The sequence below is a fragment of the Phascolarctos cinereus genome, unplaced genomic scaffold (assembly GCF_003287225.1).
Source record: "Phascolarctos cinereus isolate Bilbo 61053 unplaced genomic scaffold, phaCin_HiC Scaffold_726;HRSCAF=1367, whole genome shotgun sequence".
NCBI lineage: Eukaryota > Metazoa > Chordata > Mammalia > Diprotodontia > Phascolarctidae > Phascolarctos > Phascolarctos cinereus.
In genome coordinates, this window is record NW_027556098.1 from 319,750,700 (window position 1) to 319,770,476 (window position 19,777).

Here is a 19,777-nt window from a genome sequence, read left to right on the forward strand (position 1 = left end):
CACGTGGCCAAAATGACTTAGAAATGATAATAACAATAATGATAATAATAGCTAGCATGTCAACAACAATCACTAGCATGTCAACCACAACAGCTAGCATGTTAAACACAACAGTTAACGTGTTGACGATAGCTAGCATGTCAACAATAGCTAGCATGTCAACAATAACATCATTTGCTAGCATGTCAGCAGCACGTTGATGATAGCTAGCACGTCCACAATAATTGCTAACATGCCAATGACAATGGCTAGCACGTCAATAATAACAACAACTGTGAGCGTGTCAACCTCCACAGCTAGTGCATACAGGCATCATTTAAGGCTTACAAAGGGCTTTGTGTGATCTCATTTGACATAACCTTTTCCCTCCAGGTGCTGTTAGAACCACCATAGCCAAGAATCGGCAATACCCTTGCAAAAGCTCCCCTGCCTTCCCTTGCCAGCCCCCTTAACAACTAAATATGGTTCTTCTCCTGAGGTGCCCGCGTTGGACTGTTTCTAGGTGTGGTTTCTCTTTCCGGGGAGAGTTCAGAAAAAGTGGTGACATTTGCAGCATACAGCAGAAGCCAATTATAATCTTAACACCTTGGGATGTGGAGTCTTCTAAATTTAAGCTGTCATGGCAAAAAGAGAACAAACTTGTTCCACTAGGCCTCAGGAAGTAGAACTACGAACAATATATGATAAAAATATTAACAGCTGGCTTTATAGAGTGCTTTAGTGTTTGCAAAGCATTTTAATATGACAGAATACACATTTTTATCTAATAACATAACAGCTAGTATTTATATAGTATTTTAAGGTTTATAAGCACCATACACATGCTATCTCATTTAATCCTTACAACCCTGTGAGGTAGGTGCTATTATTATCCCCATTATACAGATGAGAAGACTGAGGGTGAGAAACACTAAGAGGCTTAGGGCCACACAGCTAAGCAAACGTCTAAGGCAGAATCTAAACTTGGGTCTTCTTAACACCAAATTCATTGCTCTACCCATTGTGCCATCTAGCCTCAGAATAACCCTGTGAGGTAGGTACTGTAATATCCATTTTAAAGCTGTAGGAATGCGGCAGACAGAAGGTAAGTGACTCGTCCAGGGTCACACAGTTTGTACGTATTAGAGGCAGGATTTGAACCCAGGTCTTCCTGACTCGTCAGGTATGTTATAAGGAGAATTCTTTTCATCTATGGCGACCAAAGTTCTTTTCAACTCTAAAATTCTGTCATTCAATGAATCCAACAAGCAACTACACCATGCTACTTTTCAAGAGGCAGATTTCAGTTCAATATGAGAAAACTTCCTAATAACCATATCTGTCCTACAATGCAATGGGCTGCTGCTGCTGCCTTATAAGGTAATGAGCTCCCCATCACTGGACTGATGATCTGTGAAGTCCCTTCTGGATTAGAGGTTCTATCACTCTATGGCATGGACATAAACATGTCATAAAACCTTTGGACGACTTCTGGACTCTTAAAAGTGACCAGCAGGCGAGACGCAGTTCCTGTGGAAGGAAGACCACAGAGACGACTCCACCATCGAAGGTCCTGGCTACATTTTAAAGATGAGATTGTGGCCCAGTAGCCTGATCCCATCTCTTCTTTCTTCGCCCACCACACCCCCATCCTCATCAGTCACTAAAACGATGCTCTCTCCTCTCCCCTCACATCCTCTGACTTCCATGAAGGAACAGCACCACGTCATGTGTATAGATGCAGAGTCACCTTCAATTTTTCTCATTCTTGTCAAATTCATTAACTACACTTTTCTCACTTCCAACTAGATGCCCTGGTTTCGGCCTGCCTCTGACACATACAAGTTGTGAGACCACAGCCAAGTGGTCTCTGGGTCTTGGACATGAGGGGAGGGAGTCCCCACACTGATGAAATCACAAGGCTGGACACCACCACCTGCATGTGCCTCCCATAAGCATCTCACACTCAAAGTGTCCAAAACAGAACTTAATCATCTTTTCCCCTAAACCCATCCCTCGCTGGGTGGTAACTTGTCCTGGGTCACAAAGGCAATAAATGGAAGAGTCAGAATTTGAACCCAAGTCTGCTGACTCCAAACCCAGTGTTCTTCCTTTTGCTGTGTACCCAGGAGTCACTTAATAATATTTTCCTATTTCTGGAGGCATGGCGGCACACATTCACAGATATGACCACAGTGGCTGATGAACCCACTAAGCATCAATTCATTCATTCATTTATTGACTTATTCATCCATCCATCCGTTTACTTATTTATTTGCTCAGCTGTTCATTTTTTTAATCTGTTTGTTTGTTTAAACCAACCCAGGTGTCCATTCTTATCCGCCTTACTCCTAAGTAGTATAATTATGGGTGCATGGGTCTTTCTTACCACTGCTGATTGCTATCAGAGCAGCTTCTTTATCACCCTGGGCTATAAAGGAATGTATCCCCAGGAGGGACAGGGAGCCACTTGGGATGAGTCGCTAGTCTTGGCAAAGGCGGTTAGTCCCTGGTTACATCCCACTTGTGCCAAGGAATGTCCTGTAATCCGAACAGATGGGACCCACAGTGGCTCTGTCACGGGCTGGCATGTGTGCCCTACTGTTTTCTATATGGTATGATGCCAACAAATTGTAGTTAGGTGAGTTCCCTGGGTGTGTGTGACTCATATATCTCTTGAATCCATATATGAACTACTACAATTTCTCCCCCTCAGTGCCTAGCCCAGTACCTCAGCTGATAGCATCTACAGTTGGAAGGGACCTTAAAAAAGACATCTAGTCCAATTCCCCCATTTTATAGACAAGGAAACTGAGACCAACAGAGGTTAAGTGACTTGTCACAAAGGTTATAAACGGCAGAGCCAGGATTTAAACCCTAGCCTGCTGACTTCAAATCCAGCGTGCTCCCCACTCTGCCATTCTCCACGTACCCAGCAGTCACTTAATAATTGTTTGTTGAATGAATGTTTTTCCCTCATCTATCTAATATAGCAAGCATTTATACATAGCCTCTTAAGGTTTGTAAAACATGTTACATACTATGCCATTTGATGCTCACAACAACCTTGTGAATTGCTATTTTGCATCCATTTTGCAGATGAGAAAACTGAGGCTGGGAGAAGCGATGAGACTTGTCCAGGGTCACACAGCTTACCAAGTATCTGAAGCAGGGTTTGAAACCAGGTCTTCCTATCACATACACCCTCTGCTGAGGCTATCAAAAATAGCTCCTTAATTCCTACTCAGATGACATCACTCCCCAGCTCCTAAAGCTTCAGTGGCCCCTCACACATACAGGTTAAAGCCTATAGGCCTTAGACTAAACTGTAAAGCCTTTCACAACCAAGATTTCTAATCCTACCTCAAGCTACCTTCCAGGCAAATGGGTACACACACTGTACACCAAAGAATTCTTAAGATTTTCCCCTCTTCTTGCTTTTGGTTTCACTGTCAGCTTTATCTGATTCCTACCTTCAAGGCCCAATTCTAAGGCCATCTCTGCCATGAAGCCCTCCCTTTTCCTCCAAGGCTGAAGTGATCTTTTATCTGCCCTCCTAGACCGTGAATTCCATCAGGGTAGAGAGGCACTGGACCTCATTCATCACTGGATATTCTCTGTTTCTTAGCACATGACATAGAAGGTTAGGAAATGTTTGTGGCTTCTACCCACCCTTTAAAGCCCAGCTCAAAGGCTACAGAACTATCAGATTTAAAATGGGAAAGGAACCTAAGACAGCACAGAACCACAGATCTACAAATGGAAGGGACCTCAGAAGTCATTTCTTCAAATCCTCTCATTTTACAGAAGGGGAAACCAGCGTCACACATTCAGTGACAGGGGTAAAGTTTTCCTGCCCCAAATTCGGGGTTCTTTAAAGACACCAGACCACTAATGTCAGATTCAAATAGAAACAGGTCCCCATGAGCCACATAGTGACTTAGAGAACCACAAATCAACATGATCTATGTTGTGCTGTATTTTTATTTATCTTGTTAAACATTTCCCAATCACATTTTAATCTGATCCGCTGCACTCAGGAGTGCCGTGGGCCACAAGTCTGACACATCTGTCCGGGACAAGACCACACCTCTTCCTTGATGTCCCCAAACCCCTCAAACCTGACTGCTGACAATTTTCCTCCCCATGGAACGCTTTTTCTCCCTCTCTCTGAAGCACTTGTCCCATGTATTATAATGATCTGTGTATATGTCTTATCTCCCTGCTAGATTAGAAGCTCCGAGAGGGTAGGGACCATCTCTTTTATAAAATTCCCATCTCTCCCATCACCTTGCACAGTGCCCTGCATTTTGTAAACACTTAAGTGCTTGCTGAATGAATGAGTGCCCCTTCTGGGCTATGTGGACAGAAGGAGCTGGGATAAGGACACGGGAGCCAGGACCCCAGAGCCCTACCAATCCAGATGCCTGTGCGCAAGGGCAGCTGTTACCTGTAACAGCTCTTTGGCTGACCCTCTCTTCTCCACATCCATCTCAAGACAGCAGTTCAGGAAATCCCGGAAGATGGCGGACAGCTTCTCTGGATTCTGAAGCTCAGGAGTACCATTAGTAGCAATGAGGTATAGGGCCTGTCAATACAAAGAGAGACAATCCTCTGGAGGTCATCATTTGGTATACTCTACATGTCCAGAGACACAATGTGTCTCAATCCCTCTACTAGACAAGGTCATGACTGAACTTTCCCTTCAGCCTACCAGGACCCAGATACCAGTAGAAAAATATGAGTGTATATTTCTGTAGTGTGTTAGGGTTACATATGTGTATGTGTGTGTAGACAAATACACATGTGTATATATACACCCACACTGTCCTATACATACATCCATATACACATGAAGACACACACACATACACACATACATACCCCAGGTGTCCCAAAGTACAGTTTCAAGTTTCAACAGCTTAAAACTACACAAAGAGTCTTGGGACACCCTATATATAAAACTCCCATTTCTATAGCCCTTTAAGGCTTATTATCATATCACCTGGTGAGGGAAGCAATACAAACATGACTCTTCCCATTTGAGATGAAAGACCAAAAATAACTTGCTAATAAATGTCAGCGTGAGGACTTGAACTCTGGTCTTCCTGCTCTGGGCTTCAGCGTTCCTCCCAGCTCAAGATACTAAGAACAATCACCTCGCCCACCTCTGCAGCATGCTAAGGCTCACATGGCATGGCCCCGACGACTCCCAGGGCTCAGGAGAGCCAGAATGACTGGCCTAGTTTTCCGTGTGCTCCTATAAACCCCATGTGGGGATGTGAGTGAGCAGGCTGGGGCCCTTCTACGCTGCCTCACCAATGTCCCATTGAGGCATGGGGAGAGCTCCAATGCTTGGAGGGCCAAAACACCTCCACTTCTGTCCTTGTAACCCCTTCGTTTAGTATAGCGCCTGGCACATAAGAGGTGTCACAAATATTGGTTGACTGCTTAACAGATTGTTGGGGCAGCTAGGTGGTACAGTGGATACAGCACCGGGCCTGGAGTCAGGAAGACCTTAGTTCAAATCTGGCCTCACACACTTACTAGCTATGTGACCCTGGGCAAGTCACTTAACTGTTTCCTCATCTGTAAAATGAACTGGAGACCGAAATGGCAAAGCATTCCAGTATCTCTGCCAAGAAAACCTCAAATGGGGTCATGAAGAGTTGAACACAACTGAACAACAACAATGGCAGATTGCTGGAGGCGACCTTGGGTTCTACCCAACTGGAAAGGCTTTGAGTACGGTGCTGACCACAGACTGTGCCTGTTTTCTGAGAGCTGGCCTAGCTAAGTGCGGGTGACTGATTCTTTAGCAAAGACAATCCATGAAACAAATGATATATACACGGTATATATACATTTGTACGTGTACATATGTTTGCTTATGTACATGAACATACAACTCTATTCATATATACACATGCACATATATGCATATGCACCACCCAGGTACATTCAGCATGGGATCCCAACCATGATGCTTTGCCTGTTCTGTTCTAGGGTGATATTACATGTAAAAATACATATATTTGTGTGTATACATATGTATGTGTTCTCTCTCCCCCCACCCCCCCCAAACCCTGGAGCACTACAGATGGACTGTAATCAATCAATGGATTGATCAGGTTGCCATTCACAGCACTGGGCATGGAGGAGGTTCAAGTAGGGGGTGTAATCAACAGCCTAACCCCTCAGACATCCACAGGTTGGCTAACAGAAGAAGCCCAGAGACACGCACCCGCAAAGGGTTCTCATTGAGGTAGGGGGGCTCCCCCTCAATCATCTCTATGGCCATGATGCCCAGGGACCAGATGTCCACCTTCGGCCCATAGGCTTTCCGAGTCACAACCTCCGGGGCCATCCAGTATGGGGTCCCAACCATGGTGCTTCGCTTGCTCTGTTCTGGGGGTGATCTGAGCACAGAAACCAAAGTCGGCTGGAGAGGGAAAGGAGAACAGAAAGGGAGTCTTATTTGAATGTTCGTTTATTCAATTAACATGTAGGGCTTTCATTCCGTGAGCCTTTAGAGGTTTCATAGTAGGCTGCAAGGTCAAGATTAACCAACAGTGTGATGTGGTAGCCGAAAAAGCTAACACAACCTCAGGCTACATTAATAGAACAGAGTATAGAATAATAATAACAATAACTAGCATTTACACAACACTTTTTCAGCCATTTTTTAGTCATGTCCAACTCTGTGCCCTCATTTGGAGTTTTCTTGTCAGAGATACTGGAGTGGTTTGTCATTTCCTTCTCCAGCTCATTTGACAGATGAGGAAACTGAGGCAAACAAGGTCAAGTGACTTGCCCAGGGTCACACAGCTAGAAAGTATCTGAGGCCAGATTTGAACTCATGAACATAAGTTTTCCTGACTCCAGGTATATCACTATGGCACCACCTAGCTGTCCATGTAACACTTTAGTATTGTATTTGAGGGCCACAATAACCTCTTGAGGTGGGTGCTATTATTATTCCCATTTGCCAGATGAGGAAACTGAGTCTGAGAGCAGTTAAATGACTTGCCCAGGATCACACAGCTAGTAGGCGTCTGAAAAAGGATTTGAACTCGGTCTTCCAGACTCAAAGTCTAGGACTTATTCCCTATGTCACCTAGCTGCCCTCAATAATGGAGGCAACAGTTCCTCTCTGTTGTCATGGTCAGACGTCTGGAATACTGTGCTCAGTTCTGGGAATACATCATTCAGAATTCCAGTGACAAGTCAGAGTGTATCCAAAGAAGAGAGATGAAGATGGAAAGGGGGCTAGAGATCATACCATATGAAGACAAGCTGAAGAAGCTGGGAATGTTTAACCTGGAAGACAGAAGACCTGGGATGGTCACCATTGCTGACTCCAGACACCTAAGGGGCTGTCATGTGAAAGAGGAATTGCATTTGTCTTGCTGAGCTCAGAGAATAAGTCAAGAAATAATAAGTAAAAGGTCTACCAGCTCCTAATAATTGGAGCTATTCAAAAGGCAAACGAGCTGCTTTGGAAGGTAGTGAGTTCCCCATCACTAGAGTTCTGCAAGAGGAAATTTGATGATTACTTGTCAGAGATATGATGTGTCATTGCGTAGGGAATTAGGAGAGATGTATTTGCAGCTCGCCTCTGACATTAACTATCTGGGCATATCGCTTAACCTCTCGACCTCTATTTCTTCATCTTAAAATGGGCAGCTAGGTAGTGCAATACATAGAATTGCTGGGCCTGGAATCAGGAAGACTCCTTTTCCTGAGTTCCAATCTGGCCTCAGACCCTTACTGTCTATGTGACCCTGGGCAAGTCATTTAACCCTATTTGCCTCAGTTTCCTCATCTGTAAAATGAGCTGAAGAAGGAAATGACAAACCCTTCCAATATCCTTACCAAGAAAACCCCAGATGAGGTCGCAAAGAGTCAGACACAACTGAAATGACTGAACTACAACAACAGATGGTGTTACTAATGCCTGCAGTATTAATTTCAGTGTTGCTAAAGAATAAAATGAAATAATGTGTGTAAAGTACATAGGATCAGAGACATAGAGCTGGAAAGAGGCCATTTAGTCCAAACCCTTCATTTTGCAGATAAGGAAACTGAGATGCAGAGTGACTTGCCCAAGGTCACAGAATTTGAACTCAGGTCCTCTGACTTACAGAGCCAGTGATCTTTCCACTGTACCATGGGCATTACTTATTGTCATTATTAAGGAGGGGATTGTTATTCAGGTAGAAGTTGTATTAGACCAGTGGTGTCAAATTCAAATAGTAAAGGGTCCCTGTGGGAGGCATACTGACTTAGGAGACCACAAATTAGCATTATCTGTGTTGTACTATATTTTTGCTGTTTTTGTTAAACATTTTAATCTGTCTCTGTACTAGACAATCCCTTCCCATTTTGAGGATCCCTGACCCCACTGAGCACGCACCATGTGCCCAAAGCCCTGCACTCAGAACTATGGGGATGGGGGTGGGTCACAGAAGACGCAGTCACAGTCATGGACAAGGCCAAAGAGATGAAAGGAACCTTCATAGTCCATCTGGTCCAACCTTCTCATTGTACAGAGGACACCCAGAGAGACCAAAGGGGCTTTGGCGAGCCCCCTCACTAATGAGGGACAGCGAGTCACCCAATGTCACATGGTCAGGTCCCAGTTGTGAGAGGGGCCATCCTACAGAGCCAAACTGTGAAACAGGCCATGTTTATCTCCGGTGCCTGCCACCCCACACACCCCCATACTTGCACTGCCAAATTAAACTCACTCTCCCAGAAGGGTGATTGAGAAGGCTGACCTTGTCGCTCCTCCTGCTATCCAAGGGCCTGTCCCTGATATGACTTAGTCTTCTGCAGCACAGACCTCACCTACAGCCAGGACCCAGAGCTGCCCAATTAACAAAGGGGTGATCGCTGCCCGGCCCATCGACATACTTAGCTTGACAGAACCATCCATCCCAAGCAGGATATTGTCACTCTTAATGTCCCTGTGAATGACCTGGCTGGAATGCAGAAACTCCAAGGCCTGAAGACACTAGAGGGAGAGAAGAGAAACCTGTTAACACACCACATTCTGTGATTCTGAGGTTCTGTGGCGCTAATCCTAAGAAACCCATGAAATCGAAAATTCTATCATTGCAATATTCTAAGACTTTGCCAGTGCAGACTCCTCTTGCTTCTCATAGTGTCCAGTGGGGCAGTTCTAGGCCTGAGGTCCCTCCAGGTGAAGGGGCCCAAGCTGGGAAGTGGGTTTCTTAGGCCAACCTTACCTCCCGGCACACAGCTGCTATCTGTCCTTCATCCATGCAGGTTTCAGTCACAACGTCTGTTAACGAGCCACCAGCCAAGTATTCCATGACGACCCACAGCTCATCTCCCACTAGGTAACTGCAAAGGCAGGAAGCCAGAGAGAGAAACAATGAAAAAGTAAAAAAAATCTGTGAGCCACGGCTTTTCCTGAAGCTGAAAAGTAAGGAGTGCACCCTCAAGGCACAGGAACCCAGGGGAAAAAAAAAACAAGCCAGCAAGACTTCCTTCCACGGCCCAAAGCCTGACATTTAGACTTATCTTCACGGAGAACCCATGGGGCTGACCCAGGTTAGAAACCTTAGCTTCCCACTACCCTGCTACGTGACCACCCAGAGGTCCTTCCATTTCTCCTGTGGTGGTTTCTTCAGGTATAAGCCATTCAAACAGGCAAGTAACTGACTGGGCCCTGAGCTTTAATGAAGACCTGGGGCTGGCCCATCATTATTATTAAGGCCTCACAAACACCCATAGAATATGACAGACAAAAGGGCTCTATGCTCTTCTTGTACCTTGATCAACCTTAACTGGATGTGGGATAAACAACCACCCTCCCCCACTCTTCCATTATTTGTTGTTAAGTTGTTTTCAGTCATGGCATGTTCAACTCTTTGTGACCCCATTTGGGTTTTTGGTTTGGTTCGGTTTGTTTTTGGCAAAGATACTGGAGTGGTTTGCCTTTTCCTTCTCCAGCTCATTTTACAGATGAGGAAACTGAGGCAGACAGGGTTAAGTGACTTGTCCAGGGTCACATAGCCAGTAAGTATCTGAGGCCAGATTTGAACTCAGGAAGATGATTCTTCCTGACTCCAGGTCCAGCATCCAAACCACTGAACCACCTTTATACTATTTACCTTATGGTGTTGTGAGGACACAGACTTCTGGTTCTTAAAGTACAATAGAAATGGGAATTATTTCCACCTCCCCAAACCCTGGGTGGCAATGGTATTAGCCTAGGACACAAGCTCTTAACCCAGTATAGGGCCTAGTTGCCCCCTCTCCCATTATAAGAAAGATCAAATCAAAGAATTGGGAGGCCCTTTAAAGACCCTCCCAATTTCAAGAATGTGTGATTCTGTATTCTAAGACGCCAAGATTCTATGATTCCAGCATTTTAAGATGCCAAAGTTCTAGGATGCCAATGATCTATGACCTCCTGTGGAACCCTTCATGGGCAGTATCCTGTATGTTCTGGATGATTCAAGTCTTGCTAAAAAGATCCATTCAAAAAAGACAAAGGATTAGCGACCGAGCCTGCCTTGGGGCATCTAGGACAGGGATAGAATATTGGAGCCGAGCCGCTGCACAAAGAAACGTGACAGATGACTGGACAGGAGGAATGATTCACCAACACACCACCTGGGCCAGCTCTTCAGCAGCTTCCTGACTAGGGAATGTGTGTGTGGTGGATGGAGGAGGATGGCAGAATGCTGCTGGTCTGCTATAAATAAATAAATATGTACATCCATAAAGAATGCTTTATTCTTTTCAAAGTATTTTTGTACTTATTACCTGGCCTGTTGGAGAGTAGGTAGAAGAGTAGGTTTTGGAGTCAGAGGATCTTGCCACTTATTAATTATGTAGGTATGGGCAACTCACTTAATCTCACTGAGTCTGAGTCCCATAGTCAGTAAAATGGGGATGACTACCTTTGCGCTATCTACCTTTATAGAAGTATGAGGAAACAGCATAGTAAATGTTAAAGTGTTTCAGAAACCAGGGTCTATGATAGCAACAATCAGTCAATAAGCGTTTATATTAAGCACTCATTATATGCCAGGAACTATGCTAAGGTCTGGGGATACAGAGAAAAGCAAAAATATGGCCCCTGCTCTCAGGGAGCTCACAGTCAAACGGGGGAGACAGTATGTAATTAAGTGGGAACATACAAGACATATATGAAATATGTGGAAGGTGATTCAATGGTCTTACAATCTCTTAATGCTCACCCAGAACAGATAGGACATGAATAAGGTCCCACCTCAAACATCCTACCCTCCTCACTCTGTTAGGCTACCCAATATCCACCATGCCCCAAGCACAGTCCTTTTAGGGACAAAAACCCCAAAGAAAGGTCAGTGGTGCCCATTCTTCACATACAGAGAATATTATCATTTTCATCAATGCTTATTACACAGCATTGTATCCACTTCATATGTGTATGAATGAAGAAGTCATAAGATCATGTTTTTAGAGTTGGAAGAGACTTTAGAATTCTGGCTCCAGTATTTCGGTGCTTCCTGCCACTCTCTTGCCATATCCACCACCACTCTGTCTCCTTCCTTATGTCCCCAAACAGCCCTCTGGAGCTGCCATCAGCTACTCTCCTCCTCCTCCCAAGAGCCTTCCCACACCAAAAGTAGCACCGTGGCATCACAAAGAGAGCCTGGGGAAGACGGGCAGGCTTAGCTAGGGAAGCTACAAGGTGGCTCACATGGGGACCCTCCTCAACCTGGCACTTTGGACTTGGCAGATCCTTATCCCCAACAGGAAGCCATGGCATGTGCCTGTTCCCCTACCTGAGTAATGAAGCCAATTCCCATACAGGGAGAGATGGCACTTTTCAGAGAGGGTAGACTGGGTGGAAGGGATACATGGAACCAAGGTGGCTCTATCCAGGCTCAGACTAAAAGTAGAACCCAAGGTTTCACGGACTCAGAAACCCCAAACCTAGAAATCACTGAAGTTGAACCTGATGCAGGAAGCCCAGAGTTCAATAGGCGGGGTGTGCCAAAGGTGTTAGTGCAAATTAAGGTGATTTGAGGGAAGAAAGAATACAATTAACTGAGGGAACTAGGGGAGGCTTCACCTGGACCAAGACTTAAGGCAAGTTAAAGACTCTTGAGAGACAGTAATGAGGAAGAAGGGCATGGCAGATGTGGGGTGCACATGGGTGAAAGGATGGAGGGGAGAGATGAAATGACCAAATCAGGGGAACACGAAGGGTCCAGGGGGCTGGAACAAAGTACGTCAAGCAGGGGGTCATCAGACTGTGGTCACTGTCCATTAAAATTCAAGTCATGGGAAAGAAGCCTCTCTTCTGCTCAAACATCTGCAGTGAGAGGGAACTCACTGCCTCTCCTGAAGCCTCCTGTTCCACGGTGATACGTCCAGCTCAAGTGGTTAGAAAGTTCCTCTGTATACTGAGCTAAAATCTGTACCTTCCCCCTTCAAAAAATCTCTTCCCCCTGGTAGTGGTTTTACCTCCAGACAGCACAAAGAACTAATCTGCTATTAGAAAACAGCAATCAGGTCTGTCCCTCCTAAGACTTCACTTACTTCTAAGACTTTTATTCCTAAGCCTAGTAGATAGATAGAATACCAGATTTTGAGTCAGGAAGACCCAAGATCATATCCTGCCTCAGACAGCCACACGGCTAGTGAGTGCTTGAGGCAGAATTCGAATTGAGCTCTTCCCGATTCCAAGTCTATCAACACTCTAGCCACTGAGCCCCGTCATTACTCTAGCAATAAGGAACCCACCAGGACCTCTTGAAGCAGTCCAGTCCACTTTTGGACAAATGTCGGTCTTACAAATTTTTTATCACTTTGAACGAAAAAATGCCTCTCTGCATTTTCCACCCCACTGCTCCTGGCTCTGCCCTGTGGGATCCAAGGGAGAACATCTAATCTTTCTTCCACGTGACAACCTGTCACTGATCTGATAAGCGCTATCATGTTCCTCACAGGTCTTCTCTAACATTTCCCAGTTCTTAAAAATAATCTTGATGTAGCACAGTTGTTAACAAGCCTCTCACCGTCCTGGCCACTCTCCTCTGGGGAAAGTCCCACATGCTTATTTACAGCATCCTTCCAAACATGGGGCACCCAGAATGAGACAAAGTAATGCAGAGATAGGCTGCCCAGGGCAGAGAGGTGATCTGTTCCATCACTTTGTACATCAGGTGCCCACTTGATGCAGACAAAAATTACACTAGCTGAGATATTCTGCCTCAACGAGGGTCCCCACTGACCAAAACCCTCTGATCATTTCTGAACAAATCTGTGTACAGCCATGTCCATTCCATAACTGTGTGACTGACGCTTTGATCCTAGGGTGGGACATGATACTTATCCCTATTAAACGATCACTTTTTATTTGATGTGGCGCCTAACTTCAACTTGTCTAGGTTTTTCTGAACCCTGCCCCATCATGCACAAACCCATATCAGCAGACTATGTGCATTCATCCAAGTCACTGACAAAACTCTGGCTAGCACAGAGCCAAAGCACTGGGGCACCCCACAGAAACCTTTCTTCTGGGGCTTATTAACTCTTTAATCACTGCTTTGGGATTCTGCCACATGTGCTGCCAATGGACTCGTCTGGGCTCTTTTTACTGGCCGCCATCAGTCACATCACTGATGTTCTCGATCAAATCCCTCAGACTTATTTTTCACAGAAGCTACTCTGTATCTCCACCTCTCCCATCTTGTTCTCACTAAGGTGGTTTTAAAAAACCAAGTAGAGGAGCAGCTAGGTGATGCAGCAGATAGAGCACCAGCCCTGGAGTCAGGAGGACCTGAGTTCAAATCCAGCCTCACACACATAACACTCAATAGCTGTGTGACTCTGGGCAAGTCACTTAATCCCAACTGCCTCACCAAAAAAATAAAATAAACAAAAAATAAAAATAAAAACTAAGTAGAGAATATATAATTTAACTCTTTAATTTCATCTGTTTTTTTATTTGACCCATCATGCTAGGCTGTGAGATCTTTTTGCCACCTGACTTTGCAAGATATCCTTGCAAGCTTTGTGTCACCTGCACATCTGGCAAGCCTTCCTCCTATGGCCTCATTCAAATCGCAAATTAAAATGTTGAACTATATAGGGCTAAGGCATGGAGGATTCCATTAGAGATCTCTCTCCAGGTTAACAACCAGCCATTAGTGGCTGTCTCCTGTGGGTCCAGCTATCCAACCAACTCTGAATTGACCTAAACATCCTATCAACTAGTATACATCTCTCCATCCTATCTACAAAGATAGCATAAGAGACTTCTAGAAATAAACTATTAACAGCATTCCTCTGATCTGCCCATCTAGGAACTCCATCTAAAAATGAAATGAGATTCATCCTCTGGCATAACCTGTTTTCTAGGATCACTGCTTCCTTTTCTAGACGTCTACTAACCATCCCTTTAATATTTGTTTTTATGATATATGTGATTTCATTGGTATAAGGAATTCCTGGAAAGGAGCTTCTACTAACACAGCTGACAACTTCTCCACATCTTAGACCTATTGCAATTTGCCTAGAAAACTAAGAGGTCAAGTGACTTGCCCAGGGTCACACAGCCCATATGAGTCAGTGATAGCACTTAAACTCAGGCCTTCCTGACTGTGAAGTGAGCCTCCCTATCCGCTGTTCCACACTGCTCTTTAATAATATCTTCTAGAATTTTTGGCAGAGAAACAAGTACAGATCTCTGTCCTAAAATTTACAGATACAAAATTCTTTCATTTTTTTGAAAATTGGGACAAATTTTCCTTTCTCCAGTCTTATATAAGTAGAACCTATCCTATTCTCCACGACCTTGCAAAGATCACTGGTACTAGCTCAGCCATCGTTTTCGCTAGTTCTTTCAATCCTTGAGGATGTTACCCCCAGATTGATGATTTGAACTCATCAATGGAAGCTAAGTATTCTCTTTTTGTTCAGTAGTTTTTCAGCCATGTCCAACTCCTCATGACCCCATGTGGGGTTTTCTTGGCAGAGATACTGGAGTGGTTTGCCATTTCCTCAGAAGAGGAAACTAAGGCAAAGAGGGTCAAGTGACTTGCCCAGGGTCACACAGCTAGGAAGTATCTGAGGCCAGATTGGAACTTCAGAAGATAAGTCTTCCTGATACCAGGCCTGGCAATTCTATCCACTGCACTAGCTCACTGCTACCTCACTGCCCAAGTGCTCTCTTTTATCTTACATTACTTGAATTTCAACTTTCTCTGTCAGCTCCTTTTGTTTCACCTTTCTCAGACCAAAGATAATGAAAAAACAGAGATGAAATAAGAGTTGCATATAAGAGTGAACCCAGAGGAGCTGGGTCCATTTCTCCACTCTTCTGCTGACTTCATCTGTGACCTTGGGCAAGGCCTTTCCCTGAGTATTCCTGAGATTCCTCATGTGAAATGGGCCTAACACTCCTCATAAGTATACCCCTTTAAATGCTAGCTACAATTATGATTGGAAAGTGAGGAGGTTGGAACACATGGTCCCCAAATTCCCTTCTACCTACACAGCCTGATGAGCTAGGAAAGAAGCCTCTCCCTGTCAAGGGGGAGGGAAGGAGGAAGGGAGAGAATCTGGAACTCAAAAATGAAATTTTTTTAAAAGTATGATAAAAATTGTTTTTACATATAATTAGGAAAACACCAAAACATTAAATTAATTTTTTTTAAATATTCATGTCCTTAGCATTCATCAGACAAGTCTCAGCTCATTCTGTGCTTTGGCACTGCTGACACTTACTACTTTGTATTCATCCTTAGTTTTCTAGCCTGGTTTCCATCTTCCCTGTATCTTTTAAAAAATCTGAGTCCATAGGAACCTCTTTAGGAAGCTCCTCTACTTTCTGTTTCATGAGAAGTATTTCTGCTTGAATCTTCAAAATATCATGAGATCTATAGATTTAGAATTACAATCTTAGAGGTCTCTGAATCCAACTTCTTCTTTATACAGATGAGGAGACTAAATCTTACAGAAGATGAATGACTTGTCCAAAGGGTCACATAGCTAGAAATCTGAGTCAGGATTGGAACTCAGGTTTTCCTTACTCTTAACCCAGTGCTCTATCCATTACACTATTCAGCTGTCTCAATTCTAGAGATTTTCCCATCCTTCTTGGGTCCATTTCTCCTGTGAAATGTTAGGCCAACAGATACTACTTGTCCTTTTGATAAATATTTTTAAATCTGCTTTTCCAAAATCTAATGTGTGTCTCAGGCTATGCCCATTATTTGCCAAAGTTCTTGTCATCTCTACATCAGTAGGCATTCCCATTTTGTTGGTCAGAATCAGATCACTAATGGCAGCTCTTCTCATCTTATCAAATCCTCCACTTTCTGTAGGAAAAAACTGTCCTGGTTTTGGAAGAGAGAAAGAGAAACCCAGCGGCTATCTGGATCACTAGAGTTCTCCCATCATGACTATCTCATGTCTCCATGCCAGGTTTTTGATCTAATTCTTCCTTCTGCCCAGGTGGTCTGTAGCATACTATCAGATGTAGTATACATACAAAACTTCTGTTTTTCCCCTGTCTTATAAGGTTATTGCAGGCAGGATAACAGATAGAAGACTAGACCTGGAGTCAAGATCAAATTTCAAATCCTACATGAGATACTAACTGGACCAAGTCACTTAACCTCTCTAAGACACAATTTCCTCATGTGTAAAATAGGAATAATAACAGCACCTACTTCACAGGACTGTTGTGAAGATCAAATGAGATATAAACATGTAACATAGGTAAAGAGCAGATAGAGCACCAGGCCTGAAGTCAGGAAGACCTGAGTTCAAATCCAGTCTCAGACATTTACTAGCTCTGTGATCCTTGGGCAAGTCACTTCATCTTGCTTACCTCAGTTTCCTCATATGTAAAAAGAGCTGGAGAAGGAAATGATCTTTGCTAAGAAAACCCCAAGCAGGGTCATGAAGAGTCAGACATAACTGAAAAATTACCAAACAACAACACAGGTAAATCGTTTTACAAATTGTAAAGTGCAATAAAACTACCAGCTATTACTGTTGTTAGGAAAACAGTCTTCAAACCTTAAAACACTGTAAAAACGGGAACCATCACAAAGGTGACCACAAGTAGAAGATGCTAGAAGGAAGATTCCTATTCAGTTACAGGTTAGGCAGTAACCTCCTTTCCCCAGGTATATTCCAACTCTGTGATTCTGTAGAATAGCTCGCCCTCAGCCTCCAAACTGACCACACCTGAAACAACATACCTGTCCAGGTAGTTCACTATGTTGGGGTTCTTGTTTTCCCTCATGACCAGGATCTCATTAATGATTAGCTCCTTCTTGGGCTGCTGTTGTAAGTTCATCTGCTTGATGGCCACCTGAATACACAGGAAGGTCAAAGTCACTTCTAAAGTCCAGCAACAGGGAGCTAGCAGGAAGCCCACCTCACTCACAGCCAAGGAATCGGTGCTGTCCAGTGCGTCTGGCCTGTCAGACATCACGACCAAACCCAAAGGGTAGGAAGATGGTGCTTATCAGGTTGCTGTAACATTGCTACCCTCCCCCCAAAGCCAGAATGTGTGTTCTGCTCAGAAACTGGCCTCTTTCCCCAACGTCACTCATGTACTAAGTGCCAGAAATGAGGACACCCTTGCAGTCTGACAGAAGAAATGATCTTGAGGTCAGAAGACTTGGGTCCTGGCTCTGACATATCTGAGCTGAGCTGTGTGACCTCAGGCAAGTCCCTGACACCTTTTGGCAGACTAAGTTCCTTCATCTTTAAATTGGCAATGGAGGCACTTCTCCCAAGGGGCTACAGACCGTGGAGGTCATCTTGTCCCATGCCCTCTGTAAACAAAGAAGGAAACCAAGGCCTGGAGACAGAAGTGATTGCCCAAGCTCACACACGTAAGTAAGTGACACAGCCAGAATCTGAAGCATTTTTGTAGCTGCAAATCCAATGTCCCTTCTACCGTACCACACTACCTCCTCTACATCATCAGGAAGACAGTAATGCCATAGAGCCAAGGGCTTTAAATACTAGGACTCCTCCTGGGACAGACTGAGGCAGCTAGGTGGTGCAGCAGACACAGCCCTGGGCCTGAAGTTGAGAAGACCCAAGTTCAAATCTAGCCTTGGAGATTTACTAGCCCTGGGACCTAGGGCAAGTCACTTAACCTGTCTCTGTCTCAGTTTCTTCATCTGTAAAATGAGGATAATGATAGCACCTTCCTCACAGGGTTATTGTGAGGATAGAATGAGATAATACTTGCAAAGCACTTGGAAAACCTTAAAGTTACTATATACATGCTATTATTATTACTGTCAATCCCATTAGGTATGAATATAAGATCTTTTATAAACACAAAGTACACTATGTATGTGTATACATATACATCCACATATAATATACACATATGTACAATATATGTGTATACATAACATATGTATTGTATTATATGTATGCCAATTTTTTTGTTGGAAATGGAAAGACCAAATTCGAAACTTTGTAAGCTCCTTGAGGGCAAAAATAATGCTTATGCAGTTCTCTATTTCCTATATTAAATCTTGGGCCCTATATACTACAGGTGCTTTAAAAGGATTTGTTGAAAAACAATTAAAACTGAATTCTAGAAAAGTTCAATGGTCAAGCCTGGCCCTGAAAAAGAGAAATGATGGGGCAGCTAGGTGGCGCAGTGGATACAGCACCGGCCCTGGAGTCAGGAGGACCTGAATTCAAATGTGACCTCAGACACATAATACTTCCTAGCTGTATGACCCTATGCACGTCACTTAACCCCAACTGCCTCACTTAAAAAAAAAAAAAAGAGAGAGAAATGAGAAGGTACCACCCAGCATTCTTGGAAGAGGACTGGGGGGTATGGGTGTATGGCCTGACTGGCTTTTTTTTTTTAATGTATTCAGTTTTACATTTCTATTCTTTTTCTTTTTTCTATTTTTAGAATTTCTTGATCTAAAGGATGGCTCTCTGGAGAAGGGAGAAGGATATATCTGAGGAACAGTAATGTAAAAGGGTCTACAGCAGGGGTGGGGTAGCTGTGGCCTCAAGGCCATATGTTGCCAACCATCTAGGTCCTTGGGTGCGGCCTTTTGACTGAGTCCAAGTTTTACAGAACAAATCCTTTTTATTAAGGGGATTTGTTTTGTGAAGTTTGGAATCAGTCAAAGGGCTGCACTTGAGGACCTAGAGGGTCACATGTGGCCTCAAGACCCCAGGTTCCCCACCCCTGGTCTAGAGGGCAAAAAAACACAAAGGATAAACAAGAACAGAAAAAGGTCTTAAAGATCATCTAGTCCCTCCTCCTCCCTGTCTACCCCCCCCACTCTTCTCTCTCCCTCGTTCCCTCCTTCCCTTCCTTTCTCCTCCCTCTATTCTCCTATCTCTCTCCTCCTTCTATTCTCCTCTCTCCCTCTCTTCCTCTCTCTCTCTCCTCCCTCTATTCTCCTATCTCCCTCCCTCTCTCTCTCTCCTCCCTCTATTCTCCTCTCTCTCCCTCTCTCTCTCTCTTCCTCTCTCTCTCCTCTCTCTATTCTCCTCTCTCCCTCTCTCTCTTCTCCTCTCTCCTCCACTCCTTTCTCTACCTCTCTTCTTCTCCCCTTCTCACTCTCACCCTTTCCTTTCCCCTCTCTCTCCCTTTACCTCTACTTCCCCCAGAGGACAAAAGAGAGTGACTTGCCCAGATCACAAAGCTATTAAGTGGTAAAGCTGGGGGACCTAGAATCAAGACTTCCAAGAAAGGCAACTAGTAGCAGAAATAATGCTGGGCCTACAGTCAGGAAGCTCAAATCTGGCCTCAGAC

The 19,777-nt window shown here is 44.2% G+C and overlaps 1 protein-coding gene across 1 annotated transcript in view; it reads right to left on the minus strand.

The window, feature by feature from the left end:
• Positions 1-19,777, minus strand: part of PAK1 (p21 (RAC1) activated kinase 1) — a 120,367-nt gene that overhangs the window by 2,989 nt on the left and 97,601 nt on the right. The window contains 6 exon segments of the mRNA XM_078156934.1: positions 4,430-4,567; positions 6,224-6,391; positions 6,393-6,421; positions 8,896-8,995; positions 9,231-9,348; positions 17,223-17,335. Coding sequence (XP_078013060.1) covers positions 4,430-4,567; positions 6,224-6,391; positions 6,393-6,421; positions 8,896-8,995; positions 9,231-9,348; positions 17,223-17,335 — 666 coding nt within the window.